The sequence below is a fragment of the Portunus trituberculatus genome, chromosome 38 (genome assembly GCF_017591435.1).
Source record: "Portunus trituberculatus isolate SZX2019 chromosome 38, ASM1759143v1, whole genome shotgun sequence".
Taxonomy (NCBI): Eukaryota; Metazoa; Arthropoda; class Malacostraca; order Decapoda; family Portunidae; genus Portunus; species Portunus trituberculatus.
This window is the reverse complement of record NC_059292.1, coordinates 23,842,821-23,867,881: the sequence shown is the minus strand read 5'-3', so window position 1 is coordinate 23,867,881 and position 25,061 is coordinate 23,842,821. Positions and strand designations below refer to the sequence as shown.

The 25,061-nt window shown below is 37.5% G+C and overlaps 2 protein-coding genes across 6 annotated transcripts in view; one reads left to right on the top strand and one right to left on the bottom strand.

Moving 5' to 3' along the window:
• The window catches only part of LOC123515097, a 51,243-nt gene that overhangs the window by 22,050 nt on the left and 4,132 nt on the right, over positions 1-25,061 (bottom strand). The gene's annotated exons all lie outside the window — the stretch shown is intronic.
• On the top strand, positions 1,017-25,061 carry LOC123515096. Of its 3 annotated transcripts, XM_045273524.1 has the most exons (5): positions 1,017-1,249; positions 17,400-17,450; positions 20,231-20,342; positions 21,539-22,475; positions 23,083-25,061. In XM_045273524.1, exons 4-5 carry the CDS (start codon positions 22,467-22,469, stop codon positions 24,748-24,750), a joined length of 1,677 nt encoding a protein of 558 aa, XP_045129459.1. In that variant the 5' UTR covers positions 1,017-1,249; positions 17,400-17,450; positions 20,231-20,342; positions 21,539-22,466; the 3' UTR covers positions 24,751-25,061. The 3 variants fall into 3 exon arrangements, with proteins under 3 accessions (XP_045129459.1, XP_045129460.1, XP_045129461.1); XM_045273525.1 differs by lacking the exon at positions 21,539-22,475; XM_045273526.1 differs by lacking the exons at positions 20,231-20,342; positions 21,539-22,475.

Sequence of the window (25,061 nt, the reverse complement as noted above, 5' to 3'; positions counted from 1 at the left end):
TCTCTCTCTCTCTCTCTCTCTCTCTCTCTCTCTCTCTCTCTCTCTCTCTCTCTCTCTTTATAGGTTTTATTTAGAATGATGAGTGATTCATGTCACTGGGTATTTGAAATTTTACTTCACTATTTGTTCTTTGTTATGTAATATACGAGAAAAAGCAATCTTTTTGACATAATTTCTCCCGGAAACGGCCTACTGTATTTCTTCAATATTGTAACTATTTCGCATAAACATTGTTATTAACAGGGTCTACATGACATATTTAGGAAACTATGATGTGGTTTTACAAAAGTCAAGCTATCAGTTCTTTCTTTTCCTCTGGTAATGAAAAAGAAAGTGGCAATTTCCCATTGCTTAACAGAGAGGCCAATAATGTTTTGGGTGCAAGTTGCGATCGTAAGCTCAATCTGCCCACCGCCTCATAAGCTCTGCCCACTGGCTTCACTTTTTTTTTTTTTTTTTTTTTTTTTTTAGTACGGGAGATAGGCGCGTGTCGTCTTCTCCACTCTAAGTTACCTCTTTGGGTCGCCGCATTGCTGTTGGTTGTTTGGGGATTATTGAAAAGTTGAAATTCCAGGATCTTCGAGACCCTACTGGAGTAGCAATACACAAACTTCTCCAACACACCCAACAATATCATGAGTCATCATACCACAGGTGCAGAAAGCCTTGAAATAAAATACGTGATGGTAGAGGACATACATATAGATTATAAAACGGTTATAAAATACATTATGTAGGTACACATGAATCAATTTCCGCGCCATTCACTTGGGAGAAGTTGCCCGAGAACCAGCGTGACCTGACGAGATCAATTCAACAAGTCCGCACATTTATTTAATGCTCTTATTTACCTTCAGCGCACACATAACTCATTGATTTTGATTTCCCTCTTCTTCCATACATACAGCAGTACCTCATGAGTTATTTCATAGGAGTGGTAAGGCCTGAAATAAAGGAAAATATAAGGTAGCCTAAGTCATAGAAACGCGCGCTACTTCCGTCAAGGTAGTCTGTTAAGCTGTGTGCCAGTCTCCCCATCCCTCCGAAGCACAGGCTGAAAACTCGTTCTACGTTGAGAGACAACTAAAACTGTAAAAACAAAGTCTTGAAGTTCATCCAAAAGGACAGAAGTCACGAAAAGTATTCAACATATCCTAGGGGACTGTCAGACAGATGCTGACAGAGGGAAGATAAGTGTGGTGTGCTCTGCTGGCCTTTGGGTGCTCTAAGGTGATATCAGAGAATGAGGGTAGGTGATCAGCAAAAGTCAATTTTTAGGGTGATTATTAGAGACATTGTGTTATCAGTGCTTTCTTATGATGACTGTCATGAATGTTTAGCAGGACAGTGGTAACCAACAGGAGTAACAACTGCTGAGTTGTGGTCAGGATGTTGTGGATTAGGTCTGGTTAGGTTAAGAGGTCAAATTTCACCGATTCTTTACTCATCTGGCCCACAAACCCTGAGTTTCTACTCGGCTCCTATGTTTGTTGCAAATAGAGGAAGAGTTAAGTTGAGTGGGGTGTATCTGGAAATTGATATTTACCTATACATTTATACAGCAATATAATCCAGAAGTGCCCAGGAATAAAGTCAATGTTTAATCTATTTTGATCATATTTCATCAGTGAATATTTAAAGTTTTAAATGAACTTTAATGTTGTTATTGAATTTTAAGTCACGCTCAGAACCTCTTGCTTTGGGTGCTGATTTTGATATGTCTGATCTCTCAATCATGTGGCTACTGTTAAGTTATGTTAGAGTTTGGTTAAGTTTGGTTAGTTTGATTAAGTTGTGCTAAATTTTTTTAAAGTTTGATTAGGTTAGATTCTGTAAAATTCAGGATATAATTATGGAAATTGATTTTTTTTTATTTTTTTTAAATTTTATTTTTATTTTTTTTTTTTTTATTTTTTTTGTAATATTACCAATGTTGGATTGTGTCAAGATTAGCAAGCCCAATATCTCCATCATCCATGTCAAGAACAGCAAACCCAATGATTCTCATGTAAAGAATAGCCAACCTATATATCAATGTATAGAGAAGCAATGAAAATAATATACAAAAAATTTATTGATCAGAATTATTTGGTAATGAAAAAAGTATGGTAATTTCCATAAAAAAAATCTGTTTCAAAAATCTAATTATTAAAAGAATACTGCATGGCTGTTGCATTACAAAATGCTGAAAACCTGTTAAGTATTTCGTTCTATCCACATGAACTGGTTTAAGTAACTGACTAGAAAAGTGCATCTATATCTTTCTGCTTTGCTCAGTATGATTCTGTATGTGTGTGAATGTCTGTCCGTGGGTCAACAAAGTTCAAAGAATGGTTTACAGTTCTGTGGTAGTAGTTTGGATTATGAGCTTTATTTCTGTAACAGGGGTCAAAAACTTTTTTTCTGAGAGCCATGAGAGTCAAATATTTTTAAATGTATTTCCATGACAGCCATATAATATTTTTCAACACTGAATACAACTAAATATGTCCATTTTTTTAAGTAAGATTAAAAATTTTACTCTAAAATTCTAGTAAAACTACACAAAATGGTGGGGGGGTGTGCTAATTAGTTTTCAGGAGTAATCATCCCATCTTTACCTTGCATAATCTTTGGAGCAAAAACAGGCAGGGAGAAAGCGTGTTTTCACCAGTCTGTTGAGCTGTGTTCTGTTCCCACCAACAACACATACTTTGAAATGACAGCAGAATTATTAATTATTTATCATGTTCAGAAATGTTAGCTAAGATTTTATCTGCGAGCCAGTTACGGTCATCAGAAGAGCCATATCTGGCTTGCAAGCCATAGGCTGCTGACTCCTGTTCTATAAGCTAGCCATTCATTGATGTGAATCAGGGCCGGACTGGGAGACTTTTTCATGCCAGGGGTAATTCATGTAACCAGGCCACTCTGGCCTTGCCCACACATGCATGTTCACACCCACAGCTACATGCATGTATGCTGGCATGCACACACACACACACACACACACACACACACACACACACACACACACACACACACACACACACACACACACACGTTCCGACGATCAGCTGATCTTCACTACACCTGTTGTATAGTATTTACAGTGGCCTGGGCAGGTAGTGTGGACTCATTTTTTTTTTTTTTTTTCCTCCATGAAATCAATTAGTAAGGAATAATGAGTGAAAAAGATATTCCATCCAAATGCAGACATGAGAATAGAGAAGGGGCTGATGATGACTATGTCGGTGAGGGAGAACGCGTATTCAAAGGGTTCGATACGACGACAACTTCACTACTTAAGAGAGTGTTCAATATTGAATGTAAACTAGATAAACTGATAAAGGAGAAGATGGAAATGAAAGAGAATAAAGAACAGGAAATGGAGTTTATAAGACTGAGAGAAAGGATAAGAAAAGTGGAAGAAAATGAAGCTAGGCTAAGAGCGGAAAACGAAGAACTAAAAAAGGAAGTAGCTAACTACAAGAAGCAGATGGAAGAAGGACTCGGTAAAGCCGAGAAAGAAAAGGAGAAGCTGAAAGATCTAGTAAACAAGGAAGAGGAAAGAGTACAGAACGTGATTAAAAAAGAAGTACAAGCATGGAGAGTCCAAGATAAGAAAGATAAGGCCGATTTTCAGGAGGTGATTCAAGAACAACTTAAAGAAAAAGAAGAAAATATGACAAACAAAATGATAGGAGTCCTCAAGACAAAAGAAAATCTAGTTAGAGAAATTGCAGAAAAAAGAAGAGTGTAGTCGTATTTGGAATAAAAGAAAAAATATAAAATATAGACCAAAAAGAGAAAAGAAGAAATGAAATCAGTCAAAGACCTACTGAAGAATCTTAATGACGAAGATAGGCAGAACTTGGAAGAGGAAGTAGAAGAAATAAACAGAATGGGACCATATCAAGAAGGAAAAACGAGACCAATTAAAATACTACTAAAATCACAAGCAGCAACAGAAGAAATATTATATAGAACAACAAAACTTAGAGAAACAGAAGGCTGCAAGGATATCTATATAAAGAAAAATAGAAATGAGGAAGAAAGGAAGAGATACAATGAACTGGCAGCAGCAGTAAGGAAAAGAATAATGAAAGGTCAGAAGAGGAGAAGAAGGCATTTTTGGAGAATTCTAGGAGACAGGATAAGGAAATGGTATATAAACGAGAAGGAAGAGAAAAAGTGGAACAAGTTTAACTAAAAATGATAAAGGCAAAAGACTAAAAATGATGTATACGAACATAGACGGGTTTTATCAAGTAAATTAGAATTAAGAGATTACATAAGGAAAGAAAATCCAGATATTGTATGCCTGGCTGAAACAAAACTAAATGAGGCAATCAAAATAGATTTGGATAATAGGTATAATGTATGGAGAAGAGACAGAGTGGGTAAAGGAGGAGGAGGAGTCATGATAATGTTAAGGAAGGAGATAGTGATCAACCAAGTGGAATGTGGGAAGGAAAAGCAGAAGTATTGTATATTAAGATGCATATTAATAAAAAAGAGTTAACAATCATTGTAACATATGTGCCACCAAAAACAAATTCATGGACCAATCAAGAATATAAAGACATGATAGATGACACAATAAGGAGTCTAATGAGAATCGTTAAAGAAAGGAGAAAAGTGATATTAGTAGGAGATTTCAACTGTAAAGAAGTGGACTGGGAAAATTATGAAAGTGGTATGGGGAAGAAGCCTGGGAGAAAGATTCTTGAACCTAATGATAGACAATATGATGGACCAGAGAGTAAAGGAATGCACAAGATTCAGAGGAAACGACGAGCCGGCGAGATTGGACCTAGTTTTTACAAGGGGTATACAAATGAATGATGATATAAGATATAAGTGCCCATTGGGAAAGAGTGACCATGCAATATTAGAAATAGATATAGAAGAAGGAAAGGAAGATAGAGACGATTCATACAAAGGAGACCGATTAAATTACAGAAAGGCTGATATTGAGAATCTCAAGAACTATTTTAAAACGTAGACTGGGAGGAGATGGAAAACTCAGAGACAATGCAAGACAAATATAACTTATTTTTGGAAATATACAAAACAGGAGTCAGGGAATATGTCCCAAAATATAGACCAAAAGAAGAAGGAAAGAAAGATTGGTTTAATGCAAGGTGTGCTAGGGCAAAGGAGAAAAGAGATGGAGCATGGAAAAGGTGGAGGAGAAATAGGAATCCAACAAACAAGGAAAACTTCAAGGCAGCGAGAAATGAATATGTTAAGGTGAGGAAGGAAGAGGAAAAGAACTTGAAAAGATATTGTCGAAAAATGTAAGGAGCAACCAAAATTGTTCTATAGATTCATAAATGGAAAAATTAGGCAAAAAGAAACAATAGAAAGGTTAAAAGGAGAGAACGGGATGGTGGAAGACCCAAAAAGTATGGCAGAACTATTAAATAAAAATTCCAGGAGGTCTTTACTAAAGAATCCAAATTTGAGAGGCCACAGGGTAATAGAGACAATCTATATGAAAGAGATTAAAGTAACCAAGCTTGAAATAAAAGAGTTAATGAAGGAACTGGATGAAGAGAAGGCAATGGGACCGGATGAAGTCTCAGGCAGAATACTGAAAGAATGTAGGGAAGAACTAGCAAGTCCTATATACAACATCATAAAATGCTCAATAGAAAATGGAACAGTGCCAGTAGAATGGAAAAGAGCTGAGGTGGTTCCCATATATAAGAGCGGAAGGAAGAAGAACCTTTAAATTACAGACCGGTATCACTAACTAGTGTAATATGCAAGATGTGTGAAAGAATAATAAAGAAACAATGGATCGAGTTCCTTGAAGACAACAAATTAATATCAAATAGCCAATTTGGTTTTAGAAAAGGACGGTCTTGTGTAACTAATTTATTGAGTTTCTATTCTAGAATAGTTGATAGAGTACAAGAGAGAGAGGATGGGTTGACTGCATCTATTTGGATTTAAAAAGGCGTTTGACAAAGTGCCACATGCAAGATTACTGTGGAAGTTAGAGGAGAAGGGTGGCTTAAAAGGAAGCACATTGAGATGGATAGAAAATTATTTGAGGGAGAGAAATAAGGACGGTAGTTAAAGATATGAAGTCCAAGTGGAGAGCAGTAGAAAGCGGAGTGCCACAGGGGTCAGTATTGGCACCAATACTTTTCCTCATTTATATTAACGACATGCCAGAAGGAGTGAACAGCTACATAAATTTGTTTGCGGATGATACGAAACTGTGCAGAGTTATAAAGCAAAAGGAGGATTGTGAAATACTGCAAGAAGACCTAAATAAGATCTGGGAATGGAGTAAGAAGTGGGAAATGGAATTCAATGTGAACAAAAGCCATGTCATGGAAATGGGAAAGAGTGAAAGACGACCTGTGGGAATCTATAAGATGGGAGATGGAGTAGAACTGGAGAAAGTCAAAAGGAAAAGGACTTAGGAGTGACGATGGAAGAAAACAATCAACCAGTAAGCCATATTGATAGAATTTTTAGAGAAACATATAATTTGCTAAGGAATATTGGAGTAGCATTTCACTACATGGACAAAGAAATGATGAAGAAATTGATAAATACTATAATAAGACCCAGATTGGAATATGCAGGAGTAGTGTGGACCCCTCATAAAAGAAACACATAAGGAAATTGGAGGCTACAAAAATGGCTACAAGAATGGTCCCAGAACTTGAAGGGATGACATATGAGGAGAGACTAAAGGCTATGGATCTACCAACCTTGGAACAAAGAAGGAGAGAGGAGACCTGATACAAGTCTATAAATTGATCAACGGAATGGACCAAGTGGATAATGAGAAACTGATCCTGAGAGAAGAATATGACATCCAAGCACAAGATCGCATAGTAAAAAGCTGAGAAAGGAAGATGTCTGAGAGATATTAAAAATATAGTTTCCAGAGATGTATTGAGACGTGGAACAGTTTAGATGAAGAAGTAGTGTCTGCAACGAGTGTGCACACTTTTAAAGTAAGATTGGATAAGTGTAGATATGGAGACGGGGCCACACGAGCATAAAGCCCAGGCCCTGTAAAACTACAACTAGGTAAATACACACACACACACACACACACACACACACACAAGCAATTGGCAGAAAAAGTTTGTGAAGTAATTGATGCCTCATTAAGGGAAGGTGTGAAGACTGGAAAAGAGCTAACATTGTCCCAATCTATAAATCAGGTAACAAGAGAGAATTGAACTATAGACCAGTGTCACTTACAAGTGTGGTAGCTAAGATGTGTGAGAGGGTGGTGAAGACTAGATGGACAGATTCTTGGAGAAAATGACATACTTTGTGAGTGTCAATTTGGTTTTAGAAAGGGCGTTCATGCACGACAAATGATATGTTACTATTCGAGGGTGATAGATGTAATACAGGAAAGAGATGGTTGGGCTGATGGAATATATCTGGATTTAAAAAGGCCTTTGATAAGGTACCACACAGAGACTGATCTGGAAACTTGAAATGGTAGGAGGAGTGCATGGCAGTTTACTAAAATGGATGGAAGACTTTTGGTAGGAAGAGAAATGAGAACAATAATTAAGGACAGACCATCAGAATGGGGATTGGTGGAGAGTGGAGTTCCACAGGGATCAGTGTTGGCACCAGTAATGTTCGAGTCTACATAAATGACATGGTGGATGGGGTGTCCAGTTATGTGAGCCTATTTGCAGACGATGCAAAATTGTTAAGAAAAGTGAGATGTGACAAAGATTGCGAACTACTCCAGGAAGACTTGGACAGAATATGGAAATGGAGCTGTACATGGCAAATGGAGTTCAACACGACAAAATGCAAGAAAATAGAGTTTGGCAAGAGTGAAAGAAGAATCAGGAGTATGTACAAGATAGGAAATGAAGACATAAAAACCAGTCATGAAGAAAAGACCTTGGGGTGACAATTACCAATGACCTATCGCCAGAGAGACATATAAACAAAATAATTGGAGAAGTATTGAACTTATTGAGGAACATAAGAGTGGCGTTCAGATATCTAGATGAAGAAATGATGAAGAAAATAATTACTGCAATGATAAGACCGAGGCTTGAATATGCAACAATACAGTGGGCTCAACTTAAAGAAACACATAAGGAAACTAGAGAAAGTACAGAGGGCTGCAACAAAAAATGGTGCCTGACTTAAGAGATTTGACTTATGAAGACAGACTGAAAAGAATGCAACTTCCAACCCTGGAAAACAGAAGAGAAAGGGGAGACCTGATAGCAATATACAGAGTGATGATTGGCATGGAAAAATGGATAGGGAAGATCTGTGTATGTGGAATGGAAGAATGTCGAGAGGGCATGGGAAAAACTAAAATGGCCACTTATAGGAGAGATGTGAAAAATATAGCTTCCTCATAGAAGGGTGGAAGCATGGAATAGTTTAGACGTGAAGTGGTCAACGCAAGGAATATTCATGATTTTAAGAAAAGCTGGACATTAATAGATATGGAGACGGGACAACACGAGCATAGCTCTTTTCCCGTATGTTACAATTAGGTAAATACAATTAGGTAAATACACACACACACACACACACACACACACACACACACACACATCATAAAAAGAAACACATAAGGAAATTGAAGGCTACAAAAATAGCTACAAGAATGGTTCCAGAATTTGAAGGATGACATATGAGGAGAGACTAAAGGCTATGGATCTACCAATGGAACAAAGAAGGAGAGAGGAGACCTGATACAAGTTTATAAATTGATCAAGGAATGGACCAAGTGGATAATGAGAAACTGATCCTGAGAGAAGAATATGACATCTGAAGCACAAGATCGCATAGTAAAAAGCTGAGAAAAGGAAGATGTCTGAGAGATATTAAAAAATATAGTTTCCCGCAGAGATGTATTGAGACATGGAACAGTTTAAATGAAGAAGTAGTGTCTGCAAGAGTGTGCATACAAAAGAAGATTGGATAAGTGTAGATATGGAGACAAGAGAATAAAGAGGCCCTGTAAAACTACAACTAGGTAAATACACACACACACACACACACACACACACACACACACACACACACACACACACACACACACACACACACATACACACACACACACACACACACACACACACCAACTCTGGAACAGAGAAGGGAGAGAGGGGATCTGATACAAGTTTACAAATTGATTAACGGAATGGATCAAGTGGATAATGAGAAACTGATCGTGAGAGAAGAATATGACATTCGAAGCACAAGATCGCATAGTAAAAAACTGAGAAAGGGAAGATGTCTGAGAGATGTAAAAAAATATAGTTTCCTGGAAAGATGTGTTGAGACTTGGAACAATTTGAGTGAGGAAGTGGTTTCAGCAAAGAGTGTGCATAGTTTTAAAGAAAAATTGGATAAGTGTAGATATGGAAACGGGCCCACACGAGCATAAAGCCCAGGCCCTGTAAAACTAGAACTAGGTAAATGCGCACACACTCACACACACACAAACACACACACACACACACACGGGACATCGTCGATGGCGGAGGTGGTCGCTGAGCTCCAGAGCAATCATCTATAATTCTACAGTTACCATTGCCTAAGAGTAACCAAGGTGGGAAAGGAGCTGGTAATGTTTGTCCCGTCTCCATATAGTCATGTTAACTGTTGATTAGCAAAATAATGTCCAGTGAAGGTAAATATAAACTGTAGCCTGCGTTTGAGCCATCAGCTGGTTTGTTTACGTCTGCGCAACATGGCGGCCGTGAACTCGAAAGAGGAATCAGACTTCACAGGGTTTCAAGGAATAATGGAGAAGAGCGCTTATGTGAAGAAAATTCTGGAGTTAGAAGGTAAAATTGAAAAACTGTTTGAAAAGTATGAGGGCCTGGAAACGAGTTATGACAATGTAAAGAAAGACTGTGCCGATATGAAGAAGGAAAATGCAGCATTGAAAGAGGAAGTTAAGCTAATTAAAGTGAATTGCGAAAATGTGGAGAATCTCTAGGAAAAGTGATGGAGAAGCAGGCTGAATGGAAAAAAAGTCAGGAAGTGGAAAGAAAGGAGGTAAATTACAAAGTTGCAAGTCTGGAAAAGGAAATCAAAGAGTCAGGGAGAAAACTTTGGGCCTTGCTGAAATTATAGATCAACAGATCATAGAAGAGAAGATAGCTGAGAAAGTGGTGAAGGTTATTAAGTCAAATGAGACATTGGTGAGGGAAACTGTAGACAAAAAGAGATGTGTGGTGATATTTGGTGTGGAGGAGGATAAGACACCGAGTAAAATGGAGAGAGAGAAAACATAAAAAGGTGATAAATAATATCATTAATGTGGTGCAGGAGGAGGAAAAGACCTAGTACAAGAAATAGAGGACTTCCATAGAATTGGAAAGTTCACAAGAGAAGGTATGAGGCCAATAAGAATCAAACTTAAGTCACAAAAGGATGTAGATGAATTGGTGGAGAAGTCATGGAGGCTAGCCCAGCAGGAAACAACAAGGAAGATTTGGTTGAGAAGAGATCTCGGTGAAAAGGAAAGAGAAATGTTAAATGAGTTGAGAAAGGAGGCTTTGAAAAAAATGAAGAGAGGACAGAAGAGGAGAAGAAAGAGTTTTCTGGAGAATCTTGGATATGAGACTGAGGAAGTGGTTCATAACCCAGAAAAGTACAGCAAGAAAGGACTAAAGAAACTTACATATGAGCAAAATGTAATGTATTCCAACATAAATGGAGTGATATCGGGGATTTTAGAACTCAACGATTACTTGAGGGACAAGAACCCAGATATTGTGGGTCTTACTGAAACAAAACTGAGAGAGGGAGAAGACCTGATGAAGGTTGGAGAAGGAAATATAACGTTTGGAAAAGAAATAGAGTAGGTAAGATGGGAGGAGGAGTGATGTTGCTGGTTAAAAAGATATAAAGGTGGATCAAGTGAAAAAGGTATGGGAAAGGCAGAAGTGCTAAAGATCAGAGCAGAAACTAATGAAGGAAAAAGAGGCACTACATAGTGGTGTACGTACCACCTAAGACAAATGCATGGTCAGTACAGGAATATGAAGAAATGATAAGTGATACAGGAACATGTCTGGAAGAAATGTTGGGTGGCTGTGAACGAACTATAATGATGGGAGATTTTAATTGTAAAGAGGTGTGTTGGGAGGACTGGTCAATGGAAGGATCAGAGACAACATGGGAAATACACTATTGACACTGGCAATGGAAAATGTGTTAACTCAGTGGGTCAAAGAAGATACTAGGTTTGGAGGAGAGGGAGCATCGTCAAGACTGGACTTGGTCTTTAGTACAGAGCCAATGGTCATTGAGGAGATGAGGGTGGAGTGCCCTTTAGCAAAGAGTGATCATGCAGTTTTGGAGTTCAAGGTGATAGACGAAGAGAAATCTAGAAGAAATGAAGAATATAAAGTGGGAAGATGGAATTATGCCAAGACAGATTTTGGAAACCTAAAGAAATTCTTTCAAGAGACAAATTGGATGAAATTCAAGAGTGCTAAGGAGCAAATGAAAAGTGGAAGGAATTTATAAAAATATACAAAGAAGGTGAGAAAAATTTGTACCAATAAGACAACATAGAGAAGTTGGAAAGCAGGACTGGTTTAACGATAGATGTGAAAAGGCTAGAACAAGAAAAGAGGATGCATGGAAGAGGTGGAGAAGGAAAAGACGGATTAAGCAGTGGGAAAGTTACAAAAGAGCAAGAAATGAATATGTGTTGATTAGAAGAGAAGAAAGAAAGAAACAAGAAAAGGATATAATTGATAAATGTAAAGACCAACCAAGGCTTTTTTACAGACATGTGAACAACAACATCAAAAATAGAGAAAGTATTGAAAGTTTAGAAGTAAATGGAGTATGCAGTGAAGATCCCAGGAAATGGCAGAGGCTATGAATGGATGCTTTCGGAAGGTATTCACAAAGGAGACTGCTTTTGACAAACCACTGGTAATGGAACAGAAAGGGATTATGAAGGAGTTTCAAGTAACGGTGGAGGAGATCAAGAACATGATGGGGAGTTTAGAAGTGAGAAAAGCTGTGGGACCTGATGGGGTATCAGGATGGATTTTAAGAGAATGCAGGGAGCAATTGGCAGAAAAAGTTTGTGAAGTAATTGATGCCTCATTAAGGGAAGGTGTAGTGCCCCAAGACTGGAAAAGAGCTAACATTGTCCCAATCTATAAATCAGGTAACAAGAGAGACCCATTGAACTATAGACCAGTGTCACTTACAAGTGTGGTAGCTAAGATGTGTGAGAGGGTGGTGAAGACTAGATGGACAGACTTCTTGGAGAAAAATGACATACTTTGTGAGTGTCAATTTGGTTTTAGGAAAGGGCGTTCATGCACGACAAACCTGATATGTTACTATTCGAGGGTGATAGATGTAATACAGGAAAGAGATGGTTGGGCTGATGGAATATATCTGGATTTAAAAAAGGCCTTTGATAAGGTACCACACCAGAGACTGATCTGGAAACTTGAAATGGTAGGAGGAGTGCATGGCAGTTTACTAAAATGGATGGAAGACTTTTGGTAGGAAGAGAAATGAGAACAATAATTAAGGACAGACCATCAGAATGGGGATTGGTGGAGAGTGGAGTTCCACAGGGATCAGTGTTGGCACCAGTAATGTTCGCAGTCTACATAAATGACATGGTGGATGGGGTGTCCAGTTATGTGAGCCTATTTGCAGACGATGCAAAATTGTTAAGAAAAGTGAGATGTGACAAAGATTGCGAACTACTCCAGGAAGACTTGGACAGAATATGGAAATGGAGCTGTACATGGCAAATGGAGTTCAACACGACAAAATGCAAGAAAATAGAGTTTGGCAAGAGTGAAAGAAGAATCAGGAGTATGTACAAGATAGGAAATGAAGACATAAAACCAGTCATGAAGAAAAAGACCTTGGGGTGACAATTACCAATGACCTATCGCCAGAGAGACATATAAACAAAATAATTGGAGAAGTATTGAACTTATTGAGGAACATAAGAGTGGCGTTCGTATATCTAGATGAAGAAATGATGAAGAAAATAATTACTGCAATGATAAGACCGAGGCTTGAATATGCAACAATACAGTGGGCTCGAACTTAAAGAAACACATAAGGAAACTAGAGAAAGTACAGAGGGCTGCAACGAAAATGGTGCCTGACTTAAGAGATTTGACTTATGAAGACAGACTGAAAAGAATGCAACTTCCAACCCTGGAAAACAGAAGAGAAAGGGAGACCTGATAGCAATATACAGAGTGATGATTGGCATGGAAAAAATGGATAGGGAAGATCTGTGTATGTGGAATGGAAGAATGTCGAGAGGGCATGGGAAAAAACTAAAATGGCCACTTATAGGAGAGATGTGAAAAATATAGCTTCCCTCATAGAAGGGTGGAAGCATGGAATAGTTTAGACGTGGAAGTGGTCAACGCAAGGAATATTCATGATTTTAAGAAAAGCTGGACATTAATAGATATGGAGACGGGACAACACGAGCATAGCTCTTTTCCCGTATGTTACAATTAGGTAAATACAATTAGGTAAATACACACACACACACACACACACACACACACACACACACACACACACACACACACACACACACACACACACACACACACACACACACACACACACTGAAAAGAATGCAACTTCCAACCCTGGAAAACAGAAGAGAAAGGGGAGACCTGATAGCAATATACAGAGTGATGATTGGCATGGAAAAAATGGATAGGGAAGATCTGTGTATGTGGAATGGAAGAATGTCGAGAGGGCATGGGAAAAAACTAAAAATGGCCACTTATAGGAGAGATGTGAAAAAATATAGCTTCCCTCATAGAAGGGTGGAAGCATGGAATAGTTTAGACGTGGAAGTGGTCAACGCAAGGAATATTCATGATTTTAAGAAAAAGCTGGACATTAATAGATATGGAGACGGGACAACACGAGCATAGCTCTTTTCCCGTATGTTACAATTAGGTAAATACAATTAGGTAAATACACACACACACACACACACACACTAGTATGTTTTTGATGGATTGAAAACAGATATGCACTCCAATATAAGGAGGAGTTAGTAGACACCTACCAAAACGTCAATTTACTCCCAGCAAGGTCTAATAGCATTAGCTCAGGGGTTGCTGTGAGCTTTCCATTAAAGCTAGTTGTGATGTCGCTGAACGTTTTCTTTTGTGTCTCATAACTCAAGGAGGCAGTCACAGCCTGCCCTCTAAACACAACTCTCCTTCTTAACACAAAACTACATGCACTTAACACACACACACACACACACACACACACACACACACACACACACACACTTTACTTAGAATTAAAAGATAAAAAAAAATGGCAACTCCAAGTTCAGCCTCGGAGTCCTCTTCTGGGAATAGGACTAGACATGTCACCCGGTTTTTTTTTTTTTTTTTTTTTTTTTTATTTATTTATTTTTTATTATTATTATTTTTTTTTTATGTTAAGGCCTACACCACTGGTCAGAGCGGAAAGCTCGAAAGGGACCACGAATTCCACTGTGACCAAATTTTATCCATCCCTTTGTAACTCCTAAACATACGGCAGGATTCGCTGTATGTCACTATCTGACATCTCTGTAGCTCTAGTAGTCAAAGTAGATGATATGTTTCCTTAGTCAACGTTCGCCTGTGCTTTGAATTTTCTTTCACTCCCCCTCATGGCCCCTTTTTTGTGGATGCATGAGCTTACCATTCTGCCCTGTTACTGCCTATTATGGGAACTAGGAAACTAATTAGTAAGGCCCAAATCTCCGTCATATGTGCCTTAGTGAGGGAGAATAAGGCAAATCAAGAAATTGCCACAAACACTGGCAAAGCTCTCAGAACTGTTCAATGTTGGACCAAAATTTATTGTGAGGGAGGAAGAGATACTTCACCACCACCTTACAAGCCAGAAGGGTATAAGTGCAGTATGAGCCAGAGAACTCTGAACATTATTCGAAGGCAGCTTAGGCCAACCCTCACATACACAGCAAGGAACTTTAGGCTATTCGAAGACAGCTTAGGCCAACCCTCACATACACAGCAAGGAACTTTAGGCTAGGAACCCTCTGTGCTGGGTGGGGTGAGTGAAAGGAGTGTGCGGAGATATGTGAAAGGCGACATGGGATAACGGAGTTGCCTCGCAGTTTGAGAACCTTGCTTCAGTCATGATTACCTTAACAGTAGGCAAGCAGTTTGTGTCTCAGCACAAAGATTGGGACTTAGGTAAGGGGCGTAGGGTACTTTGGTCAGATGAGGCAAGCTTTCAGATTATAGACAGCCAGAGAAACTGTGTGTACTGCAGACCCGGTAGTAACCGTCACGATCCACGCTACACAACACACACATTAAAACTCAGAATCTTTGATGGTGTGGGGTTGTTTTTCTTACTATGGTCATGAAAAATTAGTGTTTTTCCTAAGAATGTTTGTATGAACCAAAATAACTACTTTGAGCTGATTCTAGATGAGTTAGATGAGAGTATGGAAAAGTGCAATGCTGATACCTTCATGCTAGATGGTATACCATGCCATACGGCAAAGTTAATTGTTGACTGGTTTGACTTCTGCAATGTCAGTCTTTTAAAACGTTGGCCTGCAAGTTCGCCAGACCTGAACCCTATAAAAAATCTCGGGGCGTATATAAAACTGAAGCTAAAGGAGAGAGATACCTCCTCCCTCCCACACCTCCAAGCCGCTATTCAGGACATATGGTACAATATTGACGCTCAGTCTCTCCACCATTTGGGTAATTCACTTCCCAAGAGACTTGAAAGGTCAAGAAGGCATGATGGCATCCTGTCAATTACTAGTTTAGGTGAATACCTTCATTAAAACATTTTCCATGTCATTAATCTCCTTCACAGGATGTCACAGGTATTACGCCTTCCACTCTGACCAGCAGTGTATAGTGCCTGGAGGCACACTTGAAGAGTGTATGGGAAGTCCTGTTCAGCTTCTGCCCATTAGTGGTGCAGGCAATTTTATTTATAGTGGTATCCATATTAGGGCCCATATCACCCTCGAAGCTCATCTTAGGTGTAACCACCTAGAACCTGGGTATCATGGTGACATGTAGGTAACTTTAAACCACTTGACAAATGACAACGTGTTTGAGGCTGTATGTGGTCAGATTCATGGTGGTATTTGAACCTATGCATGAACATCTGCCCAATTCCACGCTCACCACCTTATCCACTTTGCCACTGCCTCCCTGCTCTCTCTTGACACTTCCCTCAACTTTTTCTTTATTAACTTCTGCAACATATGCAGTCTTAAATCTAATTTTCAATCTGTAGAACACCATCTCTCCTCTACTAACTTTATCTTTTCCTTATGGAAACACAGCTGTCTGAGGCAACTGACAGTAGCCCCTTCTCTGTTCCCTCTTACTTTCTCCATCCTCTTTTTCATTCCAAAGTTGGATGTTGTGTCTCTGTGTGCAACAACTTAATTTGCCCTTGTGCCCATGCTCTTGAATCTTTTGAGTTTCCCACCATCTGGTTTCAACTTAATAGTCACTCTCTAACTTAATTTATCTACTCTGTCTATCTCTCCCCTTACTCCTCTGACTATAGTAAATTCTTTGACTATTTAACTTCCAAAGTGGAGTGTACACAGCAATAGACATATTTACTAGGGGAGCATCTATCATGAGATTAGAGTACCCAGCAATTAAGTGGTAAGTTAGGTAGATTATTCTGTTTTCTTTTGAGTGTTTTAGGTTTCCTGTATGATGTATGTACCTAATTATTGTATACCAGTATGCCATTAGTTTTAAGATTTACAACTATAGTAGAATCTGTACTGGAGCTAGAGTGCCATTTTTCTGTTTCTCTATCTCAATAATGATTGAAATATTCTTCAGTCAGTGACTTATTTTATTGTGTAAATTGTGAAAGAAATTTGCTTTATGTTAGTTGTTTTGGTTATATCTTTGTATTCCTTTACACTGTTATTATTGCATGATATAAAACTTATTGCACTCATTATATGAATGATTTCCTGTCTTGTAGCCTCATGGAAACAAAAAAATTGCCTCAGACTTGAAACTGATTGGACAATAAAATGTTGTAATGAAGATTCAGCTCCTTTGTGGACATTAACAAGGCTGTTTGTTGGCAGCTTACCAATCAGGATAACATGATCAAGCTTTTAGTAAATTTTTGTCTGCCTAAATTGTCCCATCACTACATTTTTACCAGCCTTGATTGCCACATCATTATGTTGTTTGTAAAATTCTTTGTATGAAGCAAGAATAAGATATTATCTTGACTTATAGATTTAGTAGAGTCTAATGAATTGTGCCAATTTTCAACATATTAATTTGTGCTTTCCTTCCATTGTGTAATTAGTCTTTAAATTTAAAGATTTGAACTTTATAGAAATAATTCATTTTAGATACAACTTTCAGGTTGCTGATGTCTTCTGAGCTGAGGTGTTCCAGAAAAGTCACTATACCAAGGTAAGCTTTGTAATTCACCACCACGGTCGCCTGCTGGTCACCCAGCCAGTCTTCCCCATTACGGAGCGAGTTCAGAGCTCATAGACCGATCTTCGGGTAGGACTGAGACCACAACACACTCCACACACCGGGAAAGTGAGGCCACAACCCCTTGAGTTACATCCCTAACTATTTACTGCTAGGTGAACAGGGGCTACACATTAAGAGGCTTGCCCATTTGCCTCGCCGAGCCGGGACTCGAACCCGGCCCTCTTGATTGTGAGTCGAGCATGCTAACCACTACACTACGCGGTGTGTGTGTGTGTGTGTGTGTGTGTGTGTGTGTGTGTGTGTGTGTGTGTGTGTGTGTGTGTGTGTGTGTGTGTGTGTGTGTCACTGCCTGCTCTGTGGGATATCAAGCTCTCCTGTAAAATGGAAGTTTTTATGAAATTACTTAACCTCGTTATGTAATTGGAATAATGGATTCTCTCTCTCTCTCTCTCTCTCTCTCTCTCTCTCTCTCTCTCTCTCTCTCTCTCTCTCTCTCTCTCTCTCTCTCTCTCTCTCTCTCTCTCTCTCTCTCTCTCTCTCTCTCTCTCTCTCTCTCTCTCTCTCTCTCTCTCTCTCTCTCTCTCCTACTTAAAACCTCATTTATTCAATGAGTAATGTTTACAGAATTGTCATCGAGCTCTTTTGTGAATATTAGAGCAGCTAGTTTTTTGTGGGTGGCTATATTTGTACACTCCAGCTGATTGATAGTCCATAGTGAGGGTTGGGATGCTGTAGGGTACATCCTGTGGAATGCACTCTCCGAGATAAATATACTTTATAAGAGTAGTTTATCTATTTATATTATCTTTTGCCATGTTTTATTATGATTGTGTAATAATAGTTATTTATAAATACCGTATTTTTTTTACTAGAAAACACACACAAAAAATAGGGGTGCTCTTTTTGGAGAGGCTGGAACAGATTAATGGCATTTCAATGGGGAAATTGTTTTTTGAGATACGAGGTTTTTGAGATATGAGCTCCATCACAGAATGAATAAAACTTGTATCTCAAGGTACCACTGTATATATATGTATATATATATATACAGTAAGCCCCTGCACTTGACAAATTAATTAGTCTGGCGAAACTACCGCCAAATGCGAATTTTGCCAAGCACGAGTTTTGTATACCATGTTAATTGCCTAAAAAAAGCCTCAATCAGTCTTTGGTCATTGCCAAGTCCCTCTTTTGACCCCTAAAATACCATGTTTTGAGCTTAAATAAAATCTTTTGCCTTCACATATTAGAATGCACATATGAAATAGACCAATAAACAATAAATAAAGCTAATAAGACATGATATAAAGACTGTAACTCCCGTTTTTCCACCCATTTCCCTCACCCACTTTCGTCTTTGCCGCCACCACCATTATCTTTACCCCTACCAGTATGGTATATATATATATATATATATATATATATATATATATATATATATATATATATATATATATATATATATATATATATATATTACCGATAGCAGAAATTGTAGATACTAAAAGTGCAGGGAAATCACATGGAAGTCTTCATATCTCCTGCTTTATTTTCCATTTTCCAACGTTTCGCCTCAAACAAAAGGTATCCTCCGGGCCTAAAAAAGTTGGCATATTAATTAAGTATATAAAGTCTAAAAAACATTATACAAAGTCTAGAAAGACATTAGGCTAAAATACAACCAAAGAAATTAATAAAAATACAATGATTTAAAATACAGAGTAAAAACAAAAGAAAAGAGATCACAACAGGTCAAAAGGAAAAAAATTGCACAGAGAAAAAAAACATACATGGGAGACAAACCTTGAAGTGTGCTGTATGCAGTACAGGAAGGACCTGGCTAGCAGGGTGGTATCAAGATGAGAGGAAAGGTAGTGAGGAGAGGTGAAGCAAAAGTTCAAGGTTTCTATTGAAGAGTGCGAAGCCTAGTTGAAGACAGCTGATTATTGAGTTCAGGTTGGAAGTGTTTAATATAAAGTGCCTCAAGAAGTTTGATATCAGTATTAGATTGGCATCTATGGATAATTTTGAAGTCATTAATACCAAAGGGGTGGTCATTATCATGTGAATGTGCTCTAATTGCAAAGAAAGAAGGGTTAGATAAAGTTTTATTGGTTCTAACAGAAAAACCTTTGTGCTCGGCTATTCTGTGTGTTAGGTTTCTACAAGTTTCACCTATGTATTGTACTTTATAGCACGAACAACAAAATTCATATATGACATTGGAGGTGAGATATGTAGGAACACGATCTTTAAATTTGAAAAAAGAGCCAATAATATGACTATTAGTAAAAATAAAGAAAAATTTAGTGTCAGGATAATATGATTTTAAGGAATTGTTAAGGGTTTTCCTTATTGAATAACTAAGGTGACCGTAAAACGGTAACGAAATGTATTTTCTTGTTTTCTCTGGGGTTGTAGAAGAGTCAAGAGGGTTAGTGAATTTATTGTCAAGGAATTTTGAAATAGTAGAGTTAATAACACTACGGGGAAAGCTGTTATTTAAAAAGAAGGTAGTAAGGAACTTAATCTCCTTGTCAAACAATTCCCAGGAAGAAGTTAGGCTGTAGCATCTAAATAACAGTGTTTTAATTGAGTTAATCTTGAAAAGCTGCAGCATGAAAGAGAGAAAATTAATTCCTAAACCAGTAAAAGTAGATTTTCGATACACAGTGGTGTGAAACTTATTATTCATACAAGTTAAAAGTACATCATGAAAAGATAAAGTACCATTGTTCTCTATTTCACAGGTGAATTCTATATGAGGATGTCTAGAGTTCATGTAATCTGGAAACATGGGAATTTGTGCAGAGTCTCAGAATAAAACAAAACAATCATCAACATATCTACGGAAATAAACAGGTTTGTAAGCTGAAGGGCAATCTCCTAGCCAATTAATTTCATTTATACACAAGAAAGCATTGGCCAACATAGGGCTCAGACATGAACCCATAGCCACACCGTCTGTCTGAATATAAAGCTTTTTATTAACAAAAAAGAGGAGTCTTTAACTGCAAGGGATAAAAGATTGCTAAACTGTGTTCTCAAGAAGTTGCCAAACATAGTGCTGTCCTTAAACAGTTCGTCACAAACTGGGTGTATAGTTTCTTCAAGAGGGTAAATAAAGATTCTATATCAAAGCTAGCCATGAATATGTTACCAACATCTAGATTACATATTTCATTTATAAACTGATATGAGTTTTTAAGGGTAAATTGGTTCATAGTGATTGGTTCAAGAATGGGAACTAGATATTTAGCCAAATTACAATTAAATGTGCCAATAGTGCTGAGGATAGATAGGTTGAACAGGATTCAATGGCTTGTGAGTTTTTCGGAAGGCCATATAAAATGCCTGGGGACGAACCACTATTTCATTTATACTAGTGGTTCGTCCCCAGGCACTTGGAATTAATCATTTATTAAATTTCCCTGAAAAGAAATATGTGGTATCCAAGTGTCTTTTAACCTCCTCACAGTATGACCAGTGATGCATTAACAAAGTTATGGTGAGTGTGAGAGCATGTTTTTGTTGTGTTAGTGACATATAAATGTAATGTACACTCAACCCCTGTTTTTCCGGACTTAAATGGTGCAGACACTGGATAATGAAAAAGTCTGGGTAACATAAATGTGTCCTTTGTTTGCCAAATATGGTCATTTGTCTCCTTAGACTTTTTTAGGCAATACAAAGTTTTCTGTATTTTTGTTTCCCTGATGAAGTAAACCTAAACAAACTTAATCTAAGTTAACCTAACACTAAAACTAACCTAACAGTACCGTATATTGCGGCCTATAAGTTGATCTGGCACATAAGTCAATCTCTATAATTTGACCCCAAAATGTTGTACTATCAGTTTACCTTGCTTACTTAGCCTGGTCCAATGTCACCCTGAGTCACTAAGTACTGGGTTGTAAATTAAGTTTTATCTCCAGTGAAATAAATAAAACATTCAAACAGATTGAAAACACCACCAACTTCAAGCATTTCAACATAAACAAACTGTCAGTTTTTACTTTATTTTCTGCCCTCACCTGTTTCACCACTATATCATACAGTTCTGCTACTCATGAGGACTGCACATACTCCCAAAAGGAATATGTTCAGGGGTGAATATTTCATAGGCAAGAGACACAGGGAGGCCAGATCGGGCTCCTGGCTCAGAAAGATGGCCTTTTCCTCTTCCATGTTGTGCAAACAACTAACTCTGTAGTAAGTAGGAACAACAATGTACCCACACAAATACCATAGTTTGCTACTATAACATATTTTATTGATACAAAAGCCAAAAACATGATAGTTTCATAACGAAATGATAATGGTTGACTGCTCAGTGCTGCTTCCTAGTGATGAACATTCCGTTTAAACAGTTATTTAGGTGCGAAATTTTAAATATCATTTTGTTTTCAAATATTTTAGATTGTTTTAGGGATTATGTTTTTAGCTTTCATATCAATAAAATATTCAGTAGTAATAAACTATGGTATTTGTGTTGTGCCATGTTGTGCAATCCCCTGCACAACATGGCAGAGAAAGAGGGTGTCTCCCTGAGTCAGGAGTTATCAGAAGCTTGGCAGTATATAATGCAGCATCTTTTTCTCTCCTTACATTTTTCCTTGGTGCACCTTTACCACTTTTACTTGATGATGCATCCACACAATATTTGGCAGAGTATTCTACCAGCTTATCTTTTGATTTACTAATGTCCAACATAGTTTGCTTAGCCATACCATACTCCTCATAAACACTTGCAACTATAGCTCCTTTCTCTAATTTTCTTATTAATTCCAGCTTTTATGTCACAGCTAGGGCCATTCATTTATGCCTAAACACCCTTGGGAGACATAATCAAGAGTTCTAAGATACTGAAAAATGCACAAACTTGCTCACTGATATCGGACAATACACAATGTTCATTAGCATCAGCCAGACTTGTTTACAACCGCCTGCCACAGCTCCGCCACCATCTATTGGCTGTTTCTGGAAATGTGTAAGGTGCGCATTGTTTTAATGTATTTGTTGGCCATCTGGACTCAAATTTGGATACTGTTCGGATTAACCAAAATCGGATAAATGAGGTCTGGATAAATGAGTGTCGAGTGTACGTACTTAAAAATAAAATGAGAACGTGTTTTATTGTTTCTGTGACTAGATGATATATTATATATTAATGTTTTTTTAAGGATTGAATAACAAAATCCTCAAAGTAGGCAGGTTTTCCAAGTGACCAGGAACATAAGCTCCCTCCATTACCATTGTTTTCAATGGGAAAAAAATTTTTGAATAACATAATCTTCGTGTTAACAGTGCTATGAAATTAAACTTTAGTGTGAAAATTTTTTAAATACTATTTATCTTTTTTCCACCTCTGAATCTTGTTTCTTAGTTATTGTATGTTGCTCAGAATAGAAAGATAAACTCACCATTAAAAAAGCAGGATTTTTGGCTCATGAAACACATTTTTTCAGCTTCTGTATTTATGAAAAATAGCAAATTAGTATGCCACACAGTGGTATATTTTGATTCAGTCTCAAATAGTTTGTCAGATTTTGCAAGTTAGGAAATGTTGGATGAAATTTCCTAATTAAAGATGCTGTTTCAGGTGAACCATTTTGCAACCATGGAAGATTTCAATACTAAGGAATTGAAACATCGTCATGTAAAGAGGAAAGCTGTGATGGATGAGTCCACAGAAGAATTACCATCAAAAGTTCCCCAAAGAAAACCAAGAGTATGTGACAACACATTAAGAGAACTTCCTTGTCCTGGAAGATTCATGAAAATTGATGAGATATTTGAGTTTGTGAAAAATTCCAAGATTGTTCTTCCATCTATACCACTTGGTGAAAAAAACAATGTATTCTTTGTTACTGAAGACTCAAACAATGCTCTGAGGAGAGAGCAAAATTTGCCTGTTGCATATGATGATGGTTGTGTAGTATTGAGTAATAAAGGTAACAATGGTACCATTTTTGTTCATTATAATCAGGGAAAATTTAAATATTTGAGACTTAAAAAGAATATTTTCTATGGTGCTACATATGAGCAGAATAAGGCTTCTTGGAAGCCTCTAAAACCACAGCCAAAACCAGAAAGCTTATTTAAAATGAATCGCTACTACTCAGTACTAAAAGGTAACATCAAGAGGCGTGTCACTTCTGTGTCTGGAAAATGTTTTGAAGATAGAGCAATATTTGAATATGTTGGTGTCAGTTCTGGTAATAACACCAGTGAATTTACTTTCAAATCAGTAGAAACCAAATCCCAAAATAAGCTTCAGGCAAAGAAAGATAATCCTTTGATATCTAAAGAGCTTACTGAGCAAGACAGTAGTGATAGTAAAGAGGATGTTGAACAAAAAACCCAAAGAAACATTAAAGAAATTCCTAACACAAATAAACAGATACAAAGAGGTGTGTTATCCAAAGTCCATGGTGAAGACCTTGTAATGTTAGCTATGCTGGATGAAAACCCATTTGTGCAGGTAGTTATCAGTAGAAAAGATAAATCTCCATGTGTAATCTTATACAATGACAAACAGTTTAGTGAGATGAAAAGGAACCTACAGTTTGGGAGTGTTTTAGGAATAGATTGCACTTACAAGTTTAATGATTGTTTTGTCACCATGACTGTTTACCAAAACTCAAGAGCACTGCACAAGGAAACTGATGAGCCACTTCTGTACCTTGGGCCTGTATTTCTCCATTCAGATCAGGACTTTTTAACCTATATGACTTTCTTTTCTCATATCATGGGCAAGTTAGAAGATACTGAGCTGAATTTTGAGGTGAAACTAGGGGAGGATGTGGAGTTGTCCTTGTTTAGAGCATTGAAGCAATCTTTTCCAGCCTCAGTGCAAATGATAAATACTCATCATCTGAAGGATCTTGTAAGGAAGCATCTGAATACAATTGACAGGTTAAAATCACGTTCATCAATCATAGAAAAGTTATTTGGTCTCAAAGGTATACTCAGTAGTCCCAATTCATCTGTGTTTCAAAATAGGATGATGGAGTTCCAAAGCTATATTAGGGAATATCCTGCCCTTAGAACATACTTTGCTAAGCTGCAGTTATTCTTGTATCCTTACATTTGTGACCCACTGCAGAGGGGAATCTCCCAGCAGTTGTGGCTAAATGACAATAATGAGGTTCTGGATAAATTGCTGCATGCATTTCTCAAAGATAAACCAATCAAAATGTCTGACACTGTAGAGAAGATATGTACAGTTATCAGACTACAAATGGTCAAATTAGAGGATGTATGGTAGTCATTCAGAAGCAGAATAATACTAGGAGATTGTCATATGGAAGCAGAACAGTTCTTGGAGATTATGTAGATTGTGTACTTTTATGTTTACTTCATGTTAATAAAAATAACTATAATGCAACTATATGTTGGTCATAATATGCGTATAGTTGTAACATGGCATGTATTAGCAGGAAACAAATTGTATGAGAATTATTGCATTTTAAATTAATATAAAGTTAGAAGTATATTTTGTAAGATAGTGTTCATCAACTGCTACCAAAAATGTACTACAAAATAATTTTTAACTTTGAATAAATTGATTAAAACATT